Source organism: Hoplias malabaricus, chromosome 1 (assembly GCF_029633855.1).
Source record: "Hoplias malabaricus isolate fHopMal1 chromosome 1, fHopMal1.hap1, whole genome shotgun sequence".
Classification (NCBI taxonomy): Eukaryota; Metazoa; Chordata; class Actinopteri; order Characiformes; family Erythrinidae; genus Hoplias; species Hoplias malabaricus.
In genome coordinates this window covers 26,099,971-26,124,804 of record NC_089800.1, presented here as the reverse complement: position 1 = coordinate 26,124,804, position 24,834 = coordinate 26,099,971, and the positions used below count along the sequence as shown (strand labels likewise).

Genomic DNA, 24,834 nt, shown 5'->3' with positions numbered 1-24,834 from the left:
CTTTGAAGGGTGCAAGAGCTGTTCTTTGCCACCTGTAGCTAAGGTCACTTTAGTTTATCAAGCTAAAGGTAGGTAGGCTAAAATTAAATAAAAAATAATAACAAAAATATAAATAAAAACTAAAGTTTAGCAGTAAGTTAATGATCTTCTTATTCCTCGTAACAGTTATTAGATTGTGTTACAGTGATTTCAGCAAGTACGGTAAGTACCACATGTAGCTTTCCTGGAGCTGGAGCTTTTGTCTGTAACAGATTTGAGTTGTGACTGAGGTCTTAGATGTGGATGAATCCAAAATATTGTTCAATCTTCAGGTGGTGCTAAAAATCTTCAACGTCTCTCAATTTACTACCTTCGTCATTCTCACTAGATTTCATTCCCTACTGGAGGAAGGGGGTTAGTAAGCAGTTAATTATAATTTTGCAAAAAGTTAACTGAAAGTCTTAACGAAAGCCATTTTAAATTATTTTTTATAAAGTGAGCATTGGCTACCTGCTTGTAATAAACATGTAACAACAGGAACGTTTCACCCATGAAGGACCACAAAGGGTGGTTTAAGATTCACCAAAAGATTTCGACTGAGATATACGGCGAATTATAATATTCAAAGTATAAGGAAAATATTAAGTCGAGAAGATAAAAACAAAGTGGTATTATTCGTTATTTACAGAAATTCCTCAGTAAACAACCTGATGATGAAGCAGAACGTGAAGCTTCGCAAATACTTCGACTTTCTTTGTTTAAAAACAATAAACAAACAAACAAACAAAATCTCGCTAACGTCGCTAAATGTCATATCATTATTATTACAGTGTTTCTGTTGTAAATCTGTGTCGCTTTTCTGATTATATCAGTGATAAAACTCCCTTACCAGGTGGGGGCAGTAGAATCCAACAACAGAGCCATCAACGCACCTGATAAACTACATTTCCCAGAAGCCCTTCAGTTACCTACAATCCACCGCAATGTTTGTGTGATTACGAAGGCAGAGGTAAAACGTGTTTCACACGCCTCAAAACGCGTACATCAGATGTGTGAATATGTAATCACCTAATGCAAATTTTCAGCAGTTTGGCCCAGTTGGACCTATAATGTATAGCAACTGAACATAATGCATTATTTATGTAGCGTTAGGCGTTGAAGTAGCTCTTTTAAAATAAATGTTTCTGAATTAAATTATCTCCTTTTGAAAATATCCTTTTCATTCACCATGCCATTACCATTAGTAAAATAACGATTCAGAATGCATTCTTAATATTCCATATATGATATCAGACTTTGGAAATTCGCCTAGACGAAAATGTATTGAATCAGCAATGTCATTCATTCATTCATTTACCTTCTGTAGCTAACTACTTCACCAGGATCATGGTTTGTGTGGAGCCTTTATATTATTGTCTGACTGTGAGAGAAATCTGTAGCACCTAGAGGAAATGCAGACATTGGCATAACACACCAAACTCAGACAATGACACGAGGTGTGGATTGAACACAGACCCCTGGGATGTTTTTTTAGCTGTGTGCCAGCAACACTAGCCACAGGATTGAGCCATTATTTATTAATTAATTCATTCATTCATTATCTGTAAGCGCTTATCCAATTCAGGGTCACGGTGGGTCCAGAGCCTACCTGGAATCATGGGGCGCAAGGCGGGAATACACCCTGGAGGGGGCGCCAGTCCTTCACAGGGCAACACACACTCACACATACGGACACTTTGGAGTCGCCAATCCACCTACCAACGTGTGTTTTTGGACAGTTCAGACAGTTATCCAGTTCAGAGTCACGATGGGTCCAGAGCCTACCTGGAATCATTGGGTGCAAGGTGGGAACACACCCTGGAGCAACCCTGGGCAACACACACACATTCACACCTACGGACCATTTGGAATTGCCAATCCACCTACCACCGTGTGTTTTTGGACCATGGGAGGAAACCAGAGCACCCGGAGGAAACCCACGCGCACACAGGGAGAACACACCACACTCCTCACAGACAGTCACCCGGAGCGTGACTCGAACCCACAACCTCCAGGTCCCATAACTAATTATCAAATGGTGCACTCTTTATAAATGTAAATTGTTATCATCATGCTATCCGCCTAATAGCCTTGCCAGTTCACTGAGATGTAAATTTTAGTCTTAAGTATATTTAATCAAGTCATGAGAAGGCTGTCACTGATTAGAGAACTGTGATTTGCATTTGCATTTTACAGTGAATGTACCATTGTGTGCTGTATCACTGAATCCTTACCCACTCCGCTCCACATTCTGTTTACCCAGTAACTTTGCTGTGACCTACAAGGTCCTGCTGACAATGTCCAAAAACATGCTGAAGATTGTCATTTTGTATCTGGATGTGTACAGAAAAACCTATATAATATGCCTGTATTCTCACAAAGGAGAGTCCTCTTCAGGGGGTGGTCAGGTTTCAATTAGTTTTATTACAAAATTTCTATTAGATCCAGACTGTATATGATGTCTGCTTTGTAATATTAAAAATAATCACTGGAGGAAAACAGTGACGACTCTATTAGAAATAACCTTTTTTTTAAGTGCTAAAGATATCCAAATATGGTGCAATTAGCCAGCAGCTACAGGGGTTGGACAATGAAACTGAAACACCTGTCATTTTAGTGTGGGAGGTTTCATGGCTAAATTGGAGCAGACTGGTGGCCAATCTTCATTAACTGCACATTGCACCAGTAAGACCATGTGCATCCAATGGTTCGAACATTGTATCCTAAAGCTGGTGCTGTGTATCAGGACGACAATGCACCAATACACACAGCAAGACTGGTGAAAGATTGGTTTGATGAACATGAAAGTGAAGTTGAACATCTCCCATGGCCTGCACAGTCACCAGATCTAAATATTATTGAGCCACTTTGGGGTGTTTTGGAGGAGCGAGTCAGGAAACGTTTTCCTCCACCAGCATCACGTAGTGACCTGGCCACTATCCTGCAAGAAGAATGGCTTAAAATCCCTCTGACCACTGTGCAGAACTTGTATATGTCATTCCCAAGACGAACTGAAGCTGTATTGGCCGCAAAAGGAGGCCCTACACCATACTAATAAATTATTGTGGTCTAAAACCAGGTGTTTCAGTTTCATTGTCCAACCTCTGTATATATATAAACATATATAAATACTCTGATGGAAATATGACTCAAATTGACTCCAAATTGAAACCAAGTTCAAATTCAAGGCATCCAAGATACAGCTCCTGGGGTCCTTTGAAATGAGTAGGTGCTATTTCTAATGACTCTCTCTTTAGATCTTTGTTTTTCCTACGCCCTGCACTGCTCATATTAGTGCTTTCCCTGCTGCCAAAATACTCAGTTGTCTCCGCTCATTAACAACCACATACTGAGTAAAGTAGATATATTTTAACGGAGAGAAAACCTTCACAGAAATGGGCTTTAAGGACATGGTTTTTTAACACCATTCCAGATCTTACTTCTTCCTCACTTCTATCATAAATTCTCCAATTCCATGATAAAGTGGAAAGGGTACAACAAGAACAGAAGAGGGCAGAGCCGTGTGGAGTGTGTTTAATACCAAAAATACAAAATATTCTATTTGCATTCAATCTTCCAGTCGAATAAATGCTTCATTGCTGAGCTCTCCTCTCTTCCCTGCTTTCAACACATTCCTTTTCTTCTTTTTCTCTGAATACCACAGGGTGATGGCACTGCTTTCAATTTCAAGGATGAACTGGATGAGTTCTCATTCTTTATGCATTGTGTGAAGAAGCCAGCAGAGCAAACTGGACATCAGCATAGATGAGGGAAGCGTGGACAGGGAGTACTTCTCCACGTGTGTTCGTTAACCATCTCTCACATTCATTTATCATTATTGCTGCTTCAAAATCTCATAACCCCATTGGGCTTACGTTTCAGGATTAATTTTCAGGTAATACAAGGTTTCTTTGCTGAAAATGGATTAACAGAAAACAATATGGTTGAATGTAATGCTTGTGTTTTTAGCACTGAATTGGCAAATGCATTAAATGGCATTCTAATGACTTACTTAAATGCCTTTTTTAATGGAAATGGCTTTTAACTGACTCACTCCTATTCACAAAAATGACAAACTATGTCCTTGTTTATAAGTAATAGTGCATATTTATTCAGAAAGACATTTTGACTGCTTCTGCAAACCATATGTTAATGCTGTTTTCCTTGAACACATAAAAAAGTGCATAATGTTGGGCTAATGTCCCTATTTTTCTTACATTTTACTGCTTTTGTAAACAACATTAATGTTTTTTTCTTCTGTACAATCATCCCTGTTTCTATATTTTATATGTAGTGCATATGCATTGGCACTGGCAGATGTAAAATATTATATTATGCATCAGCCCATCATTTCCATAGCAGTGCATCTCTGTTAGAAGCTGTTAGGAAAGAACAGCTTTTGTTATGACAATGCTGAAATATACAGCCTTAAAGCATGTACATATTGCCTGCAATACTGTGATATGGGCTCGTGGAAATGTGCTTTTTCTGGCTAAAACAAATGTGAATTTCTAAAGGCTTTCTGGGAGTTAAGCCATAAAACCATAAAAATTTATGGCAGGCTGACGGAATTGCTTTAACACTGCAGGCACATCTCCACTGGTTACTGGACACGTTTCAGCCGGACTTGGTGCTGTATGATGCCGGAGTTGATCCTCACAGGGAAGATGAGCTGAGGTTAATACTGTCATCACTCCACACGGAGCAGTACATTAAAGGTCATGATGAATGTTTCATGATATTGAACACACAGGTTGAATGCTTTCCTGTGCAGGCCTTTACAAGAGAGATCACTACATGCTATAATCTGTTGTTTAAAAGGGCATTCCTGTGGCCACTGTGATTGGAGGATGCTATTTAAGAGTCATTTCCAAAGACGGGCTGTCTGACACTCTATTGTCTGTTGAGCAGCAGCTAAGTTTACATAGTATATGAGCTACAAAATACATGTAGCTCCTACAGATATATATATTTAGCGAATTTATGGCATACCCATTGATATTTCTTTAAAAATAATCTCCTTAGGAGGAGACACTTGACCAATAGAATGGATGTTCTAGAGCAGCCATATATTCAGCCTATCCAATGTCCAGCCTTGGCTACAAGGTATAAACTTTAAACCCCACAGCCCTGGATTACCATTAATCTGAATGGCAACTGATTATGCAGCAGAACAGAAGATATTATTGAAACGTGCCTGACTCAGCTGTTGAGCCAAATGGTCTATAACTGGCATGATTTGTACTGTTTGTATTTTGTGTGACAATAATATTGTATTAATCAGTGTACTGCCCACTGTTACCTAGAGTTTGATTTATAATGTCATGAACTATATAATGCTATTAACTTAGTTATATTCTCCCCTAGTATTGGAAAGAATACATCTTGTAACAGTGTGGTTCTGGAATCTTCACCAATTCTTGACACAACTTATAAAAGTCATTGCTGGTAGCTGCATATGAGCTTAAGTTCACCAGCACAGTGGAGTGAATAGCCCCTGCAACACTAGGCTGTGGAGCAGCGCAACAGCATTATTTGGATTGCGAGTATGGAGTACAATATTTGGCGGCCATGTATAATGTATAATATACATTTGAATGTCTGCTTTTGTATTAACTCACTGTAGCTGATTTTATTTTTTATTATTTAGCAAAAGAGCAGAGTACTAATTTGTAAATATCAAAGCCAGTGTTATCAACTTTGTCTTCATTTTCATGCGTTATGATCTACGCACAAGTAGAGAGCATGATGTAAAAGATAAAAGAATATCTGAGTAGATGAGGATAAAATATAGACAATTTATTAGATTTGGAACAGTCAGAGCACAGAGTTTAATGAGAAGAAACATGGTTCAAGTTTAAAAAAGGAAACATGAAAAAGATCCTTGGCATAGCATTATGAGTCGACACACAGTAAATCTGTAAATATGTAATGTGTAAAACGTTCATCATCACCAGCAGCCAAAGACAGAATTATTCAAGTTTTCGATGATGGGAATTCATGTGCAAAACTACTGAGATCTCACAAGCAGCAACATGGCCACCAGCAGTTGAATAGTTCAACATCTGACAACAATAACAACAACAACAACAACACAGTAGTTTTTAGCGTTAGCGTAAACCACAGGACACCAAAACAACACACACACACTCACATACAGAGACAAAAATATCAACTCCTGAGGAGAACGCATTCACTATTTAAATGCTAGTTATGTGCTCGCATCATTTGTTTCAGTACAACAATGTGCCATGTTACCAGTTTCAGACAGGCTTTGCTGAGGACAGCTAATATCGACAAAATTGCCTTGAAAATCAGTGCTATTTCCATATTATTTCATAAAGTGACACAAAACATAAATATATATAAAATCACAGACGTACAGTACTGTGACATCAGAGACGACCTTTAATTTACAGTCAGAACAGCTGCATGTTATTAATATCTTAGGAGATATTTCTGATATCTCCAGTGTGCACAATTTCAATACTGAGAAAAATGTGTATTATTCTTAGTTGTTGAGGATTCTGTGCCACTTTGAATCTGCTTTCATTTTGACAGGAATTAAACAGGGTGTCCTCTAACATTGCACAGCGTGGCATACACAGATCAACTTAAGACCAAGAGAAATGCATTGCTTTATTCCAACATGGAAAAATGTTATATTTTATAGCCCATCTTTACCCGTTAGGAGTTCAGTAATACTGTTCTCCAGTCTACAGTAGAAACAACTCTTCATTGTGCTATCGTAGCTTAGAATGGATATTGACCATCTCTCAGACAGCTGAACGAAGAACCCTCCACTTGAAATACTAAACTGGATTGCTGAATACTAAACATTAAAAAGCATTTTCATTAAGTGAAATCTACTTGAATGTAGTTGACACATCAAATACTCTTTATTCTGAGATGGTTGTAAGGAATAATGTATATATTTATGTAAAATGGTCTCACCTCACTGGTATCAAATGTTCTGCCAGACAATTTAACTTGATACATTTACTTAAACCATGTAATATACCTAGATAAAAACATTCACTCATTCATTTATTCATTCATTCATCTTGTTTTCCACTTGATCCATTTCAGGGTCACAGTTAGATAAAAAGATACATAACCTAAATAACTTTAAAGTATAACCAGGTTTAAGTGGATCTGACCTTACATAATGTTATTACTTTCTGCAGGATTAAAAATAAATAAATAATAGTAATAAAATATTAATAATAATAATAATAATAAACACGAGCTAAACCCACTTTTAAAAAATTACAAAAAACTAAATTCGTTTCTAAAATTTCAGAGTCAACAAACAATGAATAAATATCAAATAAATAATCTCAAACCCTCCACACGTGGACCTTCTCAGCCACCACACACCAGTTGGCATGGTCCAGGCAGGTGTGGAGGACATGGAGCTCTTCTACGTGTTCCTCAATCAGTTGAGTGAGCTCGCCTTCCCTGAAGACATGATAATAACGCAGATACGATTCCTTCAGCTTCTCGTTCTTCTGGAGAGACACCGGACTGTCCTGCCTCTCCTGCGTGTCCTGTCCAAGCTCTCCTCCGTCCACCTCCACCAGTCCGGTGCTTTCCTCCTGCTCCCTCTGACAGGATACCAGGTCTGGCAAGGGGATGGATGAACAGTCCTGGACCAGCGCCACAGACACTGTCTCATTCCTACTGATGTTACTGTCCACTTTTGGTGCTTGGTCCTGTGGCTCTGAAACAAAGACGTCCTCCTCTAAACTGGCCCTGGATGACGATGAGCAGAAGAAGCTGGAAACCTGCCTGATGAGCCCCCGGCCTCGGGAAAACCGCACACCATCATTAGACTCTGTTTCACCTGGGAAACACAGGGAGACATGGCAAAATTAGAGTTTGATCATAATTGGGAATTTTTTTTTTGTGCAAAATTCACCAGAAAAAAGTCGTTTTTCAAAAAACGTATAAAAAAAAAAAAGACGAGATGACAAACTGAAGTGTGTTTAAATGACATGAGAATACTCCCTACTTGTGCTTTCTCCAATGGGGCTGCAGAAAGTGCTGAGCTCCCTGGATGAGGAGCGGGAGACAGAGAGGCTGCTGAAGTCCAGCACAGAGTCCAGAGACCTGGAGAAGAACCAAAGCTTCTGCTTTCTCTGCTGACCGGGACTGCCTGGGTCCTCCTCGTCCACCATGGATGACGTGCTCTTCACGGTCCTGTGCTTGTCATTGGTGTTGTGTGCGTCACTGACACTTTGGGTCCCATTGCCGTGCCGCCTGCGTCTCCCTGGTCCTCTTGGAGACACAGGAGGGTTGGGGTTCCATGGGACAAAGATGTCCTGCTTCTCAAACTTGCGTCTCTTTTGCTCCATGGCCCAAACGTAGATCATGATACGGCCTCCAACCCGTAGTGTCCGGGCCATCTCCTTCAGAGCTCGGATACGACGCTCTTTTGTAGACATGTGGTGAATTACTAGGAACCAAAAAAAAAAAAAATCAAATTGATAACATTCCTGTAGAGGTCTGAAGAGTTAAAGCAGTAGTTAACTGTTCCTCTTTGTAGTAAAACTTGTCAGTCAAGACATGTATAATAGGTACTTAGAACAATAGGAATAAATGTCAATGTTAGAATTTTTCTGTGAGGATTTGATTGCATTCCCCTAAAAGTGTATTAACACATTCAGTGAAGGTGAATTATTAGTTCTGGACACTGAGGCCATGTACAGCTGCTCAGATCATACTTTCAAACTTAAATAATGTTTGTTTCAACACAGAGTGAACCTCAAAATTCAAAGCAATGGATATAGTTAGTGTATTCCTTGTGGGCAGAACTACATTTAATGAGCAACCATGCTATTTTATAGTTAGGCAGAAAGTTGTCATGGAATAAGAGCAGACCTTGAAGGTCAGAGGCAACCAATGACAAACACACTGAATATCCATGGAAACCAAGTTAAATATCTGATCCTTCAGCAAGAGATTCAGTTGCTTGGCTTGAGTTCCCCCTGCTTTTCCCCTGCAGTTGTAAAAGCAGAGCCATTGGAGGCTGGCAATTGGCTGGATCTCAGTGGTGACATCATTCTGCCACCCACTGCTTCAATACAGAGCTACAGTGTGAGGTACTTGTTCCCTATATCCTCTATAAAGGCACAGCAGGGGTTGATTTGCACACCATCCTTAGTATGGACTATCTATTGGGCATGAGCCCCTGGAGGACAAGAGGGCCTTAACTCGTGCCGCTGGCCATGTCCGGCCACCCTGGCAAGGAAGAAGTACAAAGTACAAAGCCTGGGGCCACATGACCTGAGAGGGTGTGTGGCCACATGAATATCCTCACTCCATTCGACTGTGATTACCTGTTGACACACTCCCAGTGAGAGACACATTAGCACTTATTAAAGAGTCGGCGAGAGCTGGGAAGAGACAGAGACGGACAACGTGGCAGCAGATGGCTGCCTGTTGAATTCTAGAAAATGACACTGAAGTAAAAAGCCTTTGTTTTGTTGGGTTTTGTTTACATATTCGCAATAAAAGTATGTCGCTGTGAACTTGGCATCCTCCTTCCTGTGGTGGCAAACACCTTGCCAGATTATGACTGGAAAATTTAACAGTGCTTATTTACGCCAGACTTTCTATTTCAACTAAAGCAAGGGCAGTTCTATTTTCCATGGCATGGTCCCTTTAAGCCCTTTCAAGCATTCTCCATTAAACAAAGACATCAGATGAGCACTTCTAAGAACATTTCTACCTGCACACTTTATCCTCCTCCCATTGAATGAGATAATTAGGGTCCTCTGTGATGCTGAATGGCTTCCTTGACCGTGTCCCAGAGGGCTGACCTCAAGTTGCCAGGTGACTCAGACACACACACAGGCCAACAGACCCAGAACTGCTAATCTCCTGTAGCCTAGAAACACAGCTTGTTTTCCACACCACATCTTGCTTTAATAAAACTATATTACCTGTGCTGGTACAGATTAATAACTGGAACAGACTACAGATGTAATTTAAATGACCTGGTCATGATGTAATCCAAGACTACCATGTGGAAATACACAAAACATCTTTCAGTATGTGGTAGATGCCTAACACCATGTACAGAACACCCCTTTTAATGAGTAATTGTAGCTATTCCAAAGACACCAATTATGCAGACAAACATTTAGCTGCATATTCAGTTGCTCGTCCTATCTCCATTCGACAGCATAAAATTTAATGGAACGTTCTGGAGCCAGGGTGGCACGGTGGTTCAGCACGTAGGTGTCGCAGTCACACAGCTCCAGGGACCTGGAGGTTGTGGGTTCGAATCCCGCTCCGGGTGACTGTCTGTGAGGAGTGTGGTGTGTTCTCCCTGTGTCTGCGTGGGTTTCCTCCGGGTGCTCCGGTTTCCTCCCACAGTCCAAAAACACACATTAGTAGGTTGGCGACTCAAAAGTGTGTGTGTGTGTGTGTGTGTGTGTCATGCCCTATGAAGGACTGGCGCCCCCTCCAGGGTGTGTTCCTGCCTTGCGTTCCTGCGTGATTCCACGTAGGCTCTGGACCCACCGCGACCCTGAATTGGATAAGCGGTACCAGACAACGAATGAATTCTGGAGTTGCTGCACATGAGCTTAGGGTCTCTGCATGCTGCTAGTCAATGTAAGCATCTGTTAACATAAGTCCGTTCTCGTCCAAGCGTGTTGAACTGTCCAATGGTGTGTCAGCAGCAATTAGAAAAGCTATTACCTAAAACGTGTTATCTTTTGTGCCTCTTCATTAAAACAGTTAGCTGTGGGACAATGGGGTAAAGGAACCGAGAGAGACGGTACTGACCTGCAATTGAGAGAACAGCATCGAAGCAACCATCTCTGTAGGGCAGGCGCAGGCCATCACACAGCTGGACCTCATGACCCTGCGTCCAGGCCGAGTCCACCAGCGGCCGACACACATCACAACCCAGTTTAAAGATGCTGTTGTTGATGTGCAGGTATTTTCCATTACCACATCCTGTGGTGTTAGAAAATATTGTAAATATTTACATATATTATACACGAGAGGTAAATGTTATTAAAAAGACAAACATTTTTGGTAATGTCATACAAAATGTGTATTGTTTTCTCTTCATCTTTCTCCTTTAATTCTCTCACTTTCTTCTATTGCTTCTTACTCTCTCTATTCCTTTCTCATTCTCTGTTCTCTCTCCAATTTTCCTCTGAATCTCTCAGCCAGTTTTTCTGTTTTCATTTGCTCTCTTGCCCCCTCTCTTTCTCTTCATCTTCATTCCCTTTTATATCTATTGGTTGCTTTCCATTTCTAGCAAGGGTCGCATCATTTTTTATTATTTTGTTTTTCCTTTGAGCTGAAAATTTGGAGGTTGAGGGTACGATTCCCGCTCCAAGTGACTGTCTGTAAGGAGTGTGGTGTGTTCTCTCTGTGTCCGTGTGGGTTTCCTCCGGGTGATGGTCTGTGAGGAGTGTGGTGTGTTCTCTCTGTGTCCACGTGGGTTTCTTCCGGGTGACTGTCTGTGAGGAGTGTGGTGTGTTCTCTCTGTGTCTGCGTGGGTTTCCTCCGGGTGACTGTTTGTGAGGAGTGTAGTGTGTTCTCACTGTGTCCACGTGGGTTTCCTCCGGGTGACTGTCTGTGAGGAGTGTGGTGTGTTCTCTCTGTGTCTGCGTGGGTTTCCTCCGGGTGACTTTCTGTGAGGAGTGTGGTGTGTTCTCTCTGTGTCTGCGTGGGTTTGAGTAGGCGTGAGTGTGTGTGTTGCCCTGTGAAGGACTGGCGCCCCCTACAGGGTGTATTCCCGCCTTGCGTCCAATGATTCCAGGTAGGCTCTGGACCCACCGCAACCCTGAACTGAATAAGGGTTACAGATAATGAATGAATGAAAGAATGAAAATTTGGATTTCTGTTCAGAAAACTGTTCAGGGCGAAAATGGTGTTGGACATTATGTAACATCAGAGCCTTTTCAAAGTGGCTCTGTCAGACATGGCCTGGACCAAACAAGAATGATACACTATTATGTTTAGTCCTGGTTTGCTTAGTGTTCACAATGGCATTTGCCAGTAAGACCTCAGAATGCACCACACTGTGTTTAACGCACTTATCGGGGCAGAGGTGTGTAGACCTGGTGGTTTTTACCAACTGGAAAAACAACCAGAAGTGGTAATATGGATAAATCTGTCAACAGAGCACCAGACATTCCTCTGCTACATGAATCACAGAAGGTTTACTGCTGTTTTCAACACACTCTCTTCATTGCTGCACGTTTAGAGCCGCATCTTGTTACTTTACACCCAGTGTTTAGTTCATGATCTACCTTGGTTTATTTGGTGTGCATACAACAAATAAACTGCACCAGAAATCTTTTGATACAAGAAGCCTAGGTCCCCTTGTTTGGTGTGAACCAGGGTTTGAAAAGAAGCAGTCAATTACTCTAGACTAACAGAGCAATCACACCAGGGATCATTTTAATCTAACCATAACTGACCACCATAAGCACACCCTAACAGACCTTAAAAAAAGGTTTTTTTATTCCACGAAAAAAAAAAAAATACTTTCAAAAACTTTGGAGTTTTTGTTTTATTACAGTATCCCTCTGGAAAACTCACATCAGCCACAACGAGTTTATGGTATTTTAAGGTAGAACCTGACATCTCTCTCCACTTTGTAATTAATGAAACATGGCACATTGCCTATGATCATTCCGTTCTATTTTACTTTTTTCTCAGTTGTTGGTTTTTTTCAGCCACAATGACTAATCTATTCTACATTATTCTATTTATAACGCAGCAGCTTTTCATCTAAAATCAGTAGATGATATCCACAACAACTCTTTCTATTTCCATTCCATTCTGTAACATTTACAAAAGGGGCCTCTTACCCACATCAGCCACGATGCTGCCTGGCTCCTGGTCCAGGAGGAATTGCTTGACTCTGGGCCAGGCTTTGTAACGGCTGTCGTTAAAGAAGGGTGCAATCCTCTCATAGACGCTGTGAACATGCTCCCTCTCAAGCTGACAGGCAGCCTCCTCCATACTGCTCACAAATCAGCCCAACACAGCATCCTCGCCACTGAGAGAGAGAGAGAGAGAGAGAGAGAGAACACAAGGTGGGGGCAAGAGAGGTTGAGAGGAAGGTTGATGGGAGAGAGAAACAAGGAAAAGTGGGGGGGAGGGCAGAGAACAAACAGTTCCTGATGCAACAGTGTGCCACTTTGACAAACAGCATCTTTCCAGCAGGGTTGAGTTTGATTAATGCTGAAATAGCAGCTAGCAGGAGCCAGTCACGAAGCCATCATTTAGCAGCAAACGCCTCAGGTCATGACCTTCTGTCCACCCTCACTCTTCATGTGGAGTGTCAACACAGAGCAAGGACACTATCAAATTAAACTGACAACATACTGTAACATTTTACTCTGCTGACTTCATTCATAAAAAGGCCACATTGCACATTTCATGACAACAAACGTACACAAGCATATATATATTTTTAATGCTTTTACAGATATTATAGAGGTGGCTTTAATCAGTTTCTCACTTAAAGGGTTGTGACAACGGATGCTTATCATAAAAAGCCTTAACAGATGGTTTTTATAGATTTTTTTGGATTCTTCAAAGCACTAAGGAACATTAGGTGATGCCAATATTTCATCCTTGTGGTAAGGCCAAAAGTCAGATTTACAAAGCTGGCGCAATTCAGACCTGACTCCCTTTCCAAATGTTCCAACAGCTGAACCTAATTAACCACAGAACAGGATTTCACAGACCTGCATTGTAAGCGAGCAGACTTACTCACTGATTATATAAGACTGATGTAATCCCTGTCTGCAACGTTAAGTAACACTTTTTACTGCTGAATGTGGCCCTGTGGTGGGTTCAATACTTTTTCTCACCTGATTCTTGCAGAGTTTCTTTGCACAGCTGTTTGGTTATCACTTTAAAACAGTTTTTCTGTCTTAAAATTTGGCTGATTAATAAAGTCTTGTGACAATGATAATCATAACAATAACGCTTAATTAACTGCCATATATTCATTCATTATCTGTAACCCTTATCCAATTCAGGGTCACGGTGGGTCCAGAGCCTACCTGGAATCATTGGGCACAAGGCGGGAATACACCCTGGAGGGGGCGCCAGTCCTTCACAGGGCAACACAGACACACACACACACACACACACACACATTCACTCACACCTACGGACACTTTTGAGTCGCCAATCCACCTACCAACATGTGTTTTTGGACTGTGGGAGGAAACCGGAGCACCCGGAGGAAACCCACGCGGACACAGGGAGAACACACCACACTCCTCACAGACAGTCACCCGGAACGGGAATCAAACCCACAACCTCCAGGCCCCTGGAGCTGTGCGACAGTGACACTACCTGCTGCGCCACTGTGCTGCCCGACTGCCATATCAATAACAGCAATTAATAACAGGGTTGTACATTTTTTGTTCATTATGCAACTATTCTGACCTTGAACAGGACAAAGCGGTTACCAAAGATGAACCAAAAAATTAATGAACAAATATAATTACTGAAATGTACATTTTGCAAATACTGTGTGGCTTAGAGCAAACAGACATAGCGTTAGCTCAAATAAATAAACATTACTCACTGCTGCCTTCTAAAAGTGTTATAAACAAACCTTACTTACAGCTGCCTTCTAAGTGTAGCATCAAGTTAGGATTTATGATAAGTTGTGTCCAGAAAATGCAATAAATGTCCTCTGGATTTCATTTATTCACATTTGTCCTAACTCTGGGGTAAAAATGGACTCTTACTGCAACTGATCTGCTGAAATGCAAACACACTGTAAAAGCCACCAACTGTGGAAAATAACTGTTCATTTTTAAGGATACACATGCAATCAAAAACACTTTTTATACATTTCAGAAGATGTTTCCTCACCATTTACTTGCTCTCCAGTCTGTTTGCATGTTGGAAACTGGTCTAATTTCTAATTTATTAACTAAGCCCCACTGTCAGTAAACGATTGAAAAAAAAAGGCTCTGTCGGACACGCTAGGCTTCCTCTCTCTTTCTGCTCACAACAGAGAAACAGCAAAGAAACCTCCAAATGTTGAAAATCATGAAAAGAGATGAGGATATTGCTTTATTCCTGCTCCATAGTTGGGTAATTGACTTATTTTTTGCTGTTTCAGGTAATTTATGGTAGCAACCCAATCTAAATTTGTGAGGCTGCGAACCGCATGAAAGAAACCACAGAGCGAATGTGCCACAAAACTAAACAACAGAAGTTACCAACAAGTTTCTGTGGTAATTCAAACAGCAAAACAAAACTTAACAAATCAGAGAGATCTGCAGTTCCCCACAGTTATTGACGTTGCTTTTAAGTGAATATGATCCGTTCAAATCAATTAATCAATCAGTTGGTAATATAGTAATTATGAGAGGGTTGGTAGGGCAGGGGAGACTCTAGGACAGGACAGGACACACTAGGCTTCTGATATTGCACACAGCCTTCTCCTTATGTAGTAAACAAATGACATGCATTACACTATTTAAATGTTTTTCAATAACTAATAAGACATAAGAACAATAACACTACAGTAATGGATTAAATCATTCCTCTCATGTCCAGTACAGTAACACAGAATATTTTCCATTATCTCTCTCTCAGCAACATTGCTTGTCCCTGTACAAGTGAATCTCTCTCATCATGTCTCATGTCTCGGTGCTACAGCTCATAAAACACACAGCATCCACACACCTCCTCCTCCATCCCATGTCAATTTACCTTTCCAGCTTGGGCAACAACATCACGCTCCACAAACAGAGCTGAGAGTCTTCTGCTCTCATACATAATGAGAGCATTTTCAGAAATCCATCCTCTCTCTCATCTCCAAAAAAAAAAAAAAAAAAAAAAAAAAAAAAAACCAAACAGCAGAAAAACTGGAGAATTTTTTTTCCAGCCACAGCCGTGTGGACCATGTGTGGCTCTTCCTGAGTGGACTGCAGGCTGTCCAGCTCGATTGAAATGCAGAGAGTGTTTTTCAGCCTCTGAGGCTACGCTGCCTGCTGCTGATCCATTTTGAAAAGCCTCACTGCACTGCCAGCCTCAGTGCTCAAACTGAATAAGAGAGTTTATTTTTCTATGAAACGAAATCGGCCAAAACTTACCACTTGAATGGACCATTTTCTCCAAAAAAGAAAAGATAGAAGGAACGATTCTGTGTGCACTGATGAAACTCTGCTGAGTTGTAGGGCAAGTCCATGATCAGTAGTTGCACATTTGGAAGCAAATCCACTCTAATTTAAAGCTCATCTTCATCCCTGCATTTCCCTAGAAGACTTTCAGTCAATTGTTTAACAGCACAAACTGCAAATCAGGGTGGCATTCAACTGGACTGCTGCTATGGAACAAAAATCTAGTCTAGGTGTTAAGTCTTAAGTGCTACGATTAGTGGTGTTAAGGAAACCATTTTTCCAGCTCAATGCCATTGATTCCTAGTTGAATTTTTGAAGTTTTGATTCTACCAAAAGGGTTCTGCAAGAACGGTAGCAACACTAAAATATTAATGTGATATGTCCTGCTAGGTGAACCTGACCCTCATTAGGTGGACTTACATAGTTAGAATTTCCATGTATGCATCCCCTTATAATTAAGAAATTCAGCTATTGTAAGATGCACCCACTGTGGACAGAGGCACCCAAGAGTTTACACAGACTATCAAACTGAAATGGGACTTTGCTGAACCTAAAGTCACGTGCTAACTGCCAAAACAGACAAAGCCAAATTTTATAGCCACAATTGAGTTATCATATATTTTGGATGAGTTGGAGGGGTATTTGGACCATTCCAGAAGAACAGAAACCATTACTGCTGCTGAATGATACAAATGATAAATGTATAAAATATACGTTGATCAGCATGTATTCACACACCTTTGGCTATGTAGTGTAATTACCAAGCATTCAAGGAACCAGCTCATTTCCTTTTCATTTCCAGTGGCTTGAAAGTGGCTGTTTGAAAAGAGAAACCAGTTGTGGCCAGGAATGTGTCCTGAAAAAGTCACCATAAAACTGCTATGTACAGAATATTAATGGTTATATTTAATCTAAATGAGTGAAATAAACATTATATGGGTTCATATGTATGAGCCAAATTTATTGCCCTGCTTCAATAAACTTGTTTTACCACTGGATCCTACAAATCTGTAATTATATACCGTACTACTAGGTTTCCCCGCCCTGGTCCTGGAGGCTTATGTTTTAGTCCTTTCTCTGATTTCAAAACACCCAATTACCACATGCTCAGTAAGGGCTTGTTAATGATACGATATGCTAGATCAGCAGGTGGGGCAGCAGGTAGTGTTGCAGTCACAGCTCCAGGGACCTGGAGGTTGTGGGTTCGAGTCCTGCTCCGGATGACTGTCTGTGAGGAGTGTGGTGTGTTCTCCCTGTGTTCATGTGGGTTTCCTCCGGGTGACTGTCTGTGAGGAGTGTGGTGTGTTCTCCCTGTGTCTGCGTGGGTTTCCTCTGGGTGCTCCGGTTTCCTCCCACAGCCCAAAAACACATGTTGATAGGTGGATTGGTGACTCAAAAAGTGTCCCTAGGTGTGAGTGAATGTGTAAGTATGTATTGCCCTGTGAAGGACTGGTAGCCCCTCCAGGGTGTGTTCCTGCCTTGCGCTTAGTGATTCCAGGTAGGCTCCGGACCCACTGCGACCCTGAACTGGATAAGGGTTACAGACAATGAATAAATGAATGACCTACCACTCATTAGCAAATCTGGAAAAGTTATTTCAGTGTGGGTGTGTTTAGCGTCAAATGCCTCTTAAACAAAACACTTAAGAGTGTGGTGTGTGGCATACACAGGCCATGTATGTTTATTTATTTAATTATTGAATATAGTATTCTGTGTTTTCTAGTTTTGAGTTTAGACTCTCAAATCATTACACCCTTAGCCACACTAGGAAGAATGCTCCTGCATGATAAATATAAACCTTTGACATACATTTATAACTAATTTCACAACAGTGGCATCCTACAATGCTTTCTGACTTAGGCAGCCCACAAAAATGACGAGCTTATTTTATTCGACAGTGTGTGGGCTCATAGGCTCCAGATTCCCAAGTTAATACTTTCATACACTGACAAAATGAATTTTCAGACCAATCTCATTTTCCAGCATCAGAAGAAAAGCAGGGATTCATTGTGATAGCAAAGAATATCAGCCATATTCAGCACTGACCAACAAACCTCATCATCTGAATAAAAACAAATAAAGTAATTAATTAATTAATTGTAAAAAAAAAAAAAAAAGGAAATGTGCATAATATGATATATTCATTTGTGGTTAAAGTGTGATGTCAGATTATGGGGAATTCTCAAATATCAGATTATTAACAGCCAATATTAATTGTATCTACATTATCTACAAGTTGGCGACTTTTTTTTGTCTCTTGACATTCACAGACTTTCACAATGTTAATGTGGTTGGTGTAGTACAGTGGTAACACCATTAGCTCCCATGTGAGAGACCTAACACTGCACTGGCCTACCTGTAATACCAGTAACCTTGTAAATTACTCTGGATAAGAGCATCTGCCAAATGCCATAAATGTAATGTCCCAGAAGGAGTAAACATAACCCAATCTGTCATTACATTAAAAATACTAGTTTCTACACTCCCTCTGCACTTTATCAGCTCCCCTGACTATATAGGTGCACTTTTCTTGTCCTACAATTATGGATTTTAGTCCATCTATTGCTCTTAACGTGTCAGCCCAATACTCCCTGTTTTAATAATAAAGGTCCTCCAAAAGGCAGACATTATTTGGGTTGTGGATCCTTCTCAGCGCTGCAGGCTGCAGTGACGCTGACAAGGTCGTGGTGTGCTGCTGTGCTGGTACGAGTCGATCAGACACAGCAGTGCTGCTGGAGTTTTTTTAAACATTGTGTCCACACACTGGCCACTCTCTTTGGTGCACTATATAGATGCAAAGTCAGAGAAACTAGCTCATTTAAAAAAGAGAGGAGAAAAAAAATAAAACACACAATACAGAAAATGTTTATGAAACCAAGGGCAACCAACATCCTTGTGGCACTGCTCCAAAGAGCCCTTTTGGAATGTTATTGATTATTGGAACTGTAATGGTATCATTTACTGTGAATGTCTGTGCATTTTAAAAGACCCCCTGTAAATGAGACTTGCAAGCTTTACTTTAAAAAGTACACTGCAGAGCCTTAGCGTTCAGTCTTTATACTGTATCCTTATGGAATAAGGATGGTCTTGGGGACGAAGCAGACAGCTTAGAGGCAAATGCTGCCTGCCACTGCCACTACAGGAACATCTCTAAAGATCCCAGTTTCATCCAGAGCTGTTATATCCTTGCGTCTATTCCAAATTCAGTCCCAAACATGAGCCGTGTGAGGGGAATGCCAAGTCTTAAGGACAGCAGGATCTCTGGATGTGACTGGCATGTGGGTGTGAAATGTCAGAATGATGGTGTTTGCTGTGCAGCGAATGACAAATCCTGTCTATTCTGAGATGCTGCGGATTGTGTGGGTGTCAGTAGCAGCGCAAAGCTCAGGCAGCCCTTCATTACATGGGGCTATTTTGAGAACACATATATCAGCCGAGAGGAGAGAAGAGCAGAGCATGGAGAGTGTTACATAATCAGCATGCCCCCCCCCCCCCCCCCCCAAGCTGCATCTCGGCTTGGGAGCATCTCCCACCTAAGTCGAAGGAGACACTTTTCACAACAAACCGCCTGAGCATACGGAGCACAACAAGAGGCTATAATTAGAGCCCAACACAGCCACTCTCCAAGAGAAATACATCTGGTCCAGACATTAATGCAAGCAGCCGATGAATTATACAACGCTTCATTGTCCCCCGCCCCCTCCCTCCACAACATATGAATGGCCTTGTTTTCTCTTCCTGGTGCACAAGCCTCAATACCCAGCAGAGAAGTCAAGCGTAACTAGCTGAGGATTATGTAATTCAGTATTTACGATTCTGTCAACAAAACATTTAGCTTGACAGTCTGTACTCAGTAAGCTATAAGTAATGAACAATGGGCCTTGTTTACCAGTCAGTGCTTAATAAGGCTCCTAGTTTCATGGGAAATGCAGAGAAAACAGGGTAATACAGAAAGTGAAATGGGATCAATACAGTGCATGTGTTAATGGCTAAGCAGTCAAAGCAACATCAGGATGTTCAATGGATATTCATTCACAATGACTATTATAACTTAATCTATGGAGCGGGAACCACAAGGAATCTCACGATACGATATCACAGTGATGATATCACGATACTGTGATTCTGCGAAACTTGATATATTGCAAGATAAACCTCTATGACACATCACAATATGTGAAACAGAAAATTAGATATATCTAAATAGGCGAACTGTCAGTTTCACAGAATCGTATCACCAATGAGACTACGTGCAGTAAATGTGCATAGCTCAGTTTCATGCCTCTATCACACACACACTGACTGAAGAGTTACCATTGCAATGTAAAACAGCCACAAACTGCTAGAAAGCAGAAGAGTTCTGTGGTATTCTTGCAAACCACACAGTATTTGTCCATTTCATTTGTGCCAAAGTGCACACCCATTTCGTTGGCGCCTACCTGACTTTCTTATACTTCACCCACAGGTTTGCCCTATTCATTTGATTAACACCAACATGGAGTCATGCAGTGGTAAGTGAGATTGGAGAGGGAGTCAGTTTAGAGCTTAATTTGGTGCCAATGAATCTAATATATTGCAATAAAGCAAAATGGTATATAGCTGTATCAATATTTTGTCCCAACCCTATTCATCCACTGTTGTTATATATACACTATGCTCGGAGATTTGTGGACACTCCTTATAAAGGAGTGAATTTGGCTACATTTAAATTAAGATTTTATTTTGTTTTGTATCATTTCCATATAAAAGCGTTCCCAAAACAAAGGGACACACATGCATCACTGCACATGTGACTGAGGTTAAACTACCCAATGCTAAGTGTCGACTAGAAAGCCATAAATCCCTCCAGCGCTGAGCTATGGAAAAAATGTGTTTGGTACATACATACATACATACATACATATATATATATATATATATATATATATATATATAATATCAAACCCAGGTCCCCTGAACTGAGAGCAGTCTGCCCCATAAAAACTGATTACAGATACGGTTATGTAAAACTGAAAGAAACAGAAAGAATGAATCATTTGTTGGATCGAATCAGTAATGTCCGTTCACTAAGCGAGATTTTAGGCATGCCTGTTTGGCATCTGCTTCCTGTGTTCACAAACCAGGAACACATACACACATACAATAAAACACACAGCATGTGTGTGAGGGTGACCCGAGGAGGGGTCATTTGCCAACACAGGCAAAACAATGTTCCACTCAGGTTTTAAGTCATGTTCTGGACTCCATTAAGTACAGTATTCAGGAAGCTGCAGAGTCCAGGTCTGGGCTTATTCGACCCTAAAAACTGGTGCCTAGCTCATTTGTTCTGAAATCAATGGTTTAAAGGGGATGTCTATGAATGTGGGGAACTGCAGTTCTCTCTTTTTTATGTTTAGAAACTCTGCTTCTTTTAAGGTGGAACAGTATGTTTGAGGAGACAAATTCGTTATTTGTACGTGGCTGACTTTTAACTTGCCTGTAACTTTTTATTAAGCTTGAATTACTACAGAAACTTATTTGTAGCTTGAGTTGTTTAGCTTTTTTAGCACTTTTTTAGCCCGTTTGCTATCACACAGTTAGCAGTCTCCTGAATTTAGAGCGGGTTCCTCCCTAAATAATCTGAAACAGCAAACATATTTCAGCATTACCCACATATGGAGCAAGAATAAAGCAATTTCCTCATCTCTTTTAATAAATTTCAACATTTGGCGGGCTCTTTGCTGTTTTTACTGCCTCGAGCAGAGAGAGAGAGAGAGAGAGAGAGAGAGAGAAAGAGAGAGAGAAAGAGAGAGAGAAAGAGAGAGAGAGAGAGCGCATGTCTGACAGAGCCACTTATGTTTTTTTTTTTTAAACCGTTAACTGACACTAGGTTTTGTAAAAACATTAGACCGGTTTCCAACAAGCAAACAGACTGGAGAGTCTGTTTGCATTCAATCATTCCTTATCTGTAACCCTTATCCAGTTCAGGGTCGCGGTGGGTCCAGAGCCTACCTGGAATCATTGGGCGCAAGGCGAGAATACACCCTGGAGGGGGTGCCAGTCCTTCACAGGGCAACACACACTCACACATTCACACCTATGGACACTTGAGTCGCCAATCCGCCTACCAACGTGTGTTTTTGGACTGTGGGAGGAAACCAGAGCACCTGGAGGGAACCCATGCAGACACAGGGAGAACACACCACACTCCTCACAGACAGTCACCCGGAGGAAACCCACACAGACACAGGGAGAACACACCACACTCCTCACAGACAGTCACCCGGAGGAAACCCACGCGGACACAGGGAGAACACACCACACTCCTCACAGACAGTCACCTGGAGCGGTAATCGAACCCACAACCTCCAGGTCCCTGGAGCTGTGTGACCGCGGCACTACCTGCTGCGCCACCGTGCCGCCCATCACAAATTTTATAAAGTTTTATTATTTATTTATTTATTTTTTATTACAGTCATGAACATCACCTTTAAGCAGAGAGTGACTTTTACAGATTGTAATACTTGGGTCACTATACTAGATGTTAGGAAATATGACTGTATTTTTCAGTTACTGATGCTGGATGACTAGTTATGAATCAAAACCTCTACTCCATTTCCTCCCAAATGGTGCTGGATGGCACTTCATCACGCCACGGCAGACAGCTCCACCATTGCTACACAGTCCAACTCTGGGCTTTACACCTGTCTAGACCTCACTTGTCACTGAGCATGGTGACTTAGATCTAGGGTGCCAATGCTTTTCTAAGAAGACTAAAATAACACATTAACGTAGCTAAATTTCCTAATAAAAGGGGCCATTTTAGATAGTGTCAGTTCCATGGTGCAGTCCTGGACTTCAGAGTATTTGACAGATAAGTCAAAAATTAAACTCAATCTAAGCAAATAATGCTATAGTGTATTAAATGTGTGGCATGCCCACATCATAAAATAAACATGCAAACCACTCAGTAATGTACAGGAACACATGACGAAGATTTGTGATAGACCTCGTAAAAGAATGGAATTGAGAAATTTAGAGTGTTTGTATTAAACTTTTCAATATCTTGTCCTCACTCGTAAATATCATGCTCCCACGCATTAGTAAGTCTTTCGCACGCCTTAATTTTAAAATTATGAAGGTATAGCAGTTGCAGGACTCCATGTTAATGTCACCTAAACACACACAGACACACACTCAAAGAACCAGTGACGTAAACTCACGACTTCACAACTCTCTGTAAGAACCAGGTACAGAAGCTTTCACGGAAACGTTGGGAAAGTTTAACCAGACCGAGCCCAGACGATTCAGGAAATTCGGTTACTAAACCTTGATCTCTCTCTCTCTCTCTCTCTCATTCACACACACACACACACACACACACACACAGTGTACTATATCTATGTACGCACCTCATGTCCGGAGCAGAGCTCGCTCAAGCATCACACACACAGGCGGAACGTGTGTGGAGCTGACCACACGACCCCCGACCGCTAACCGACTTCACTCATTGGGGACACACATAAAAATACACGCACACACACCGGTCGTAACGTCCCTCACTGCTATTGGTTAGAGCGCTCACGTGACTCGAGCACTACAGAGGACACACAAGTACACAAAGCTGATTAGATAGATAGATAGATTGATAGATAGATATATAGATTGATAGATTGATAGATAGATAGATAGATAGATAGATAGATAGATAGATAGATAGATAGATGATTCGTCTCATACCTTGAACATTTCAAACCTTTCATAACTGAAGGTCGGCGTTTATAACGTCTTTTGGACTTGGATTTTGTTGAAAACTCGCATTTCTGCAGGTTCCACTCTAATGAGCGGAGGTGTATTATAATGACATTTGATTAATATAAAAGTAGACGTACAAACATGTTTTAAAGCGATTTTTGGATAACAAATAAAATAATTATCCCCAAGAACAGAACCAATCATTGCACGCTTTTTCTTTGATTGAACTCATAATGAATGCAGTGAGCAATATATTTTTCTTTCTCGCCAGTTTCACTGTATTTTTGGGTTGTGTTTCTGTGGAACAAAACGACAATTGTGATTGTTAATGCTATGCAACGGAGCAATGTGATTTAGTCTCTGAATCATTTCAGTTTTCCAAATGTTTACAATTCAAAAGTATATTCAGCGACTCACTGATTCACAAGTAAACTCCATTCTTATCCAACACATTCAGAAGGAAATAGAAATACATTCAGAGTTGGAATTGTAAAAAGGCTTATAACACATAATTGTGTAGATCCTCTGGTGACATATCTTTCTAATTATATTAAGGTGTGGGTACAGGTTATTTAATACATTAGGAAAAAGTTGTTCCCACATTTCCATTTGTTCAAAAGTCATTCATTCATTGTCTGTAAGCACTTATCCAGTTCAGGGTCGCGGTGAGTCCGGAGCCTACCTGCAATCACTGGGCGCAAGGCAGGAACACATCCTGGAGGGGGCGCCAGTCCTTCACAGGGAGACACACACTCAAACATTCACACCTACGGACACTGAAGTCAATCCAAATGTAAATGCTAATCTAAAACCATTATTTCCAGTTAGTCTTTTTGCTATTAAAACTATTATCTTACAGAATCAGCATATCTTCATATTTACAGTTGCCTAATTTTTAAGAGTTTATTAAAGATTTATTGTTCATACATTATTTATATATATTTTT

At 40.9% G+C, this 24,834-nt stretch overlaps 1 protein-coding gene across 1 annotated transcript; it reads right to left on the bottom strand.

The window, feature by feature from the left end:
* Positions 1–5,816: 5,816 nt before the first annotated feature.
* Positions 5,817–23,686, bottom strand: trmt9b (tRNA methyltransferase 9B). Its single transcript, XM_066679469.1, has 5 exons — positions 23,546–23,686; positions 12,864–13,054; positions 10,816–10,989; positions 8,033–8,476; positions 5,817–7,864 (listed from the first exon to the last, which is right to left on the bottom strand). The coding sequence occupies exons 2-5, from the start codon at positions 13,015–13,017 to the stop codon at positions 7,359–7,361; spliced, it is 1,278 nt and encodes a 425-aa protein (XP_066535566.1). The 5' UTR covers positions 13,018–13,054; positions 23,546–23,686; the 3' UTR covers positions 5,817–7,358.
* Between the last annotated feature and the right edge of the window lie 1,148 nt (positions 23,687–24,834).

Bases quoted from the DNA above. Each gene is read 5' to 3' on its own strand.
- trmt9b (XM_066679469.1), bottom strand. From the start codon at position 13,017: ATGGAGGAGGCTGCCTGTCAGCTTGAGAGGGAGCATGTTCACAGCGTC. The intron at 8,477-10,815 runs GTCAGTACCGTC...TTTGGTTCCTAG, and splicing joins TGCTGTTCTCTCAATTGCAG to TAATTCACCACATGTCTACA. The intron at 7,865-8,032 runs GTAGGGAGTATT...TGTGTTTCCCAG, and splicing joins CCCCATTGGAGAAAGCACAA to GTGAAACAGAGTCTAATGAT.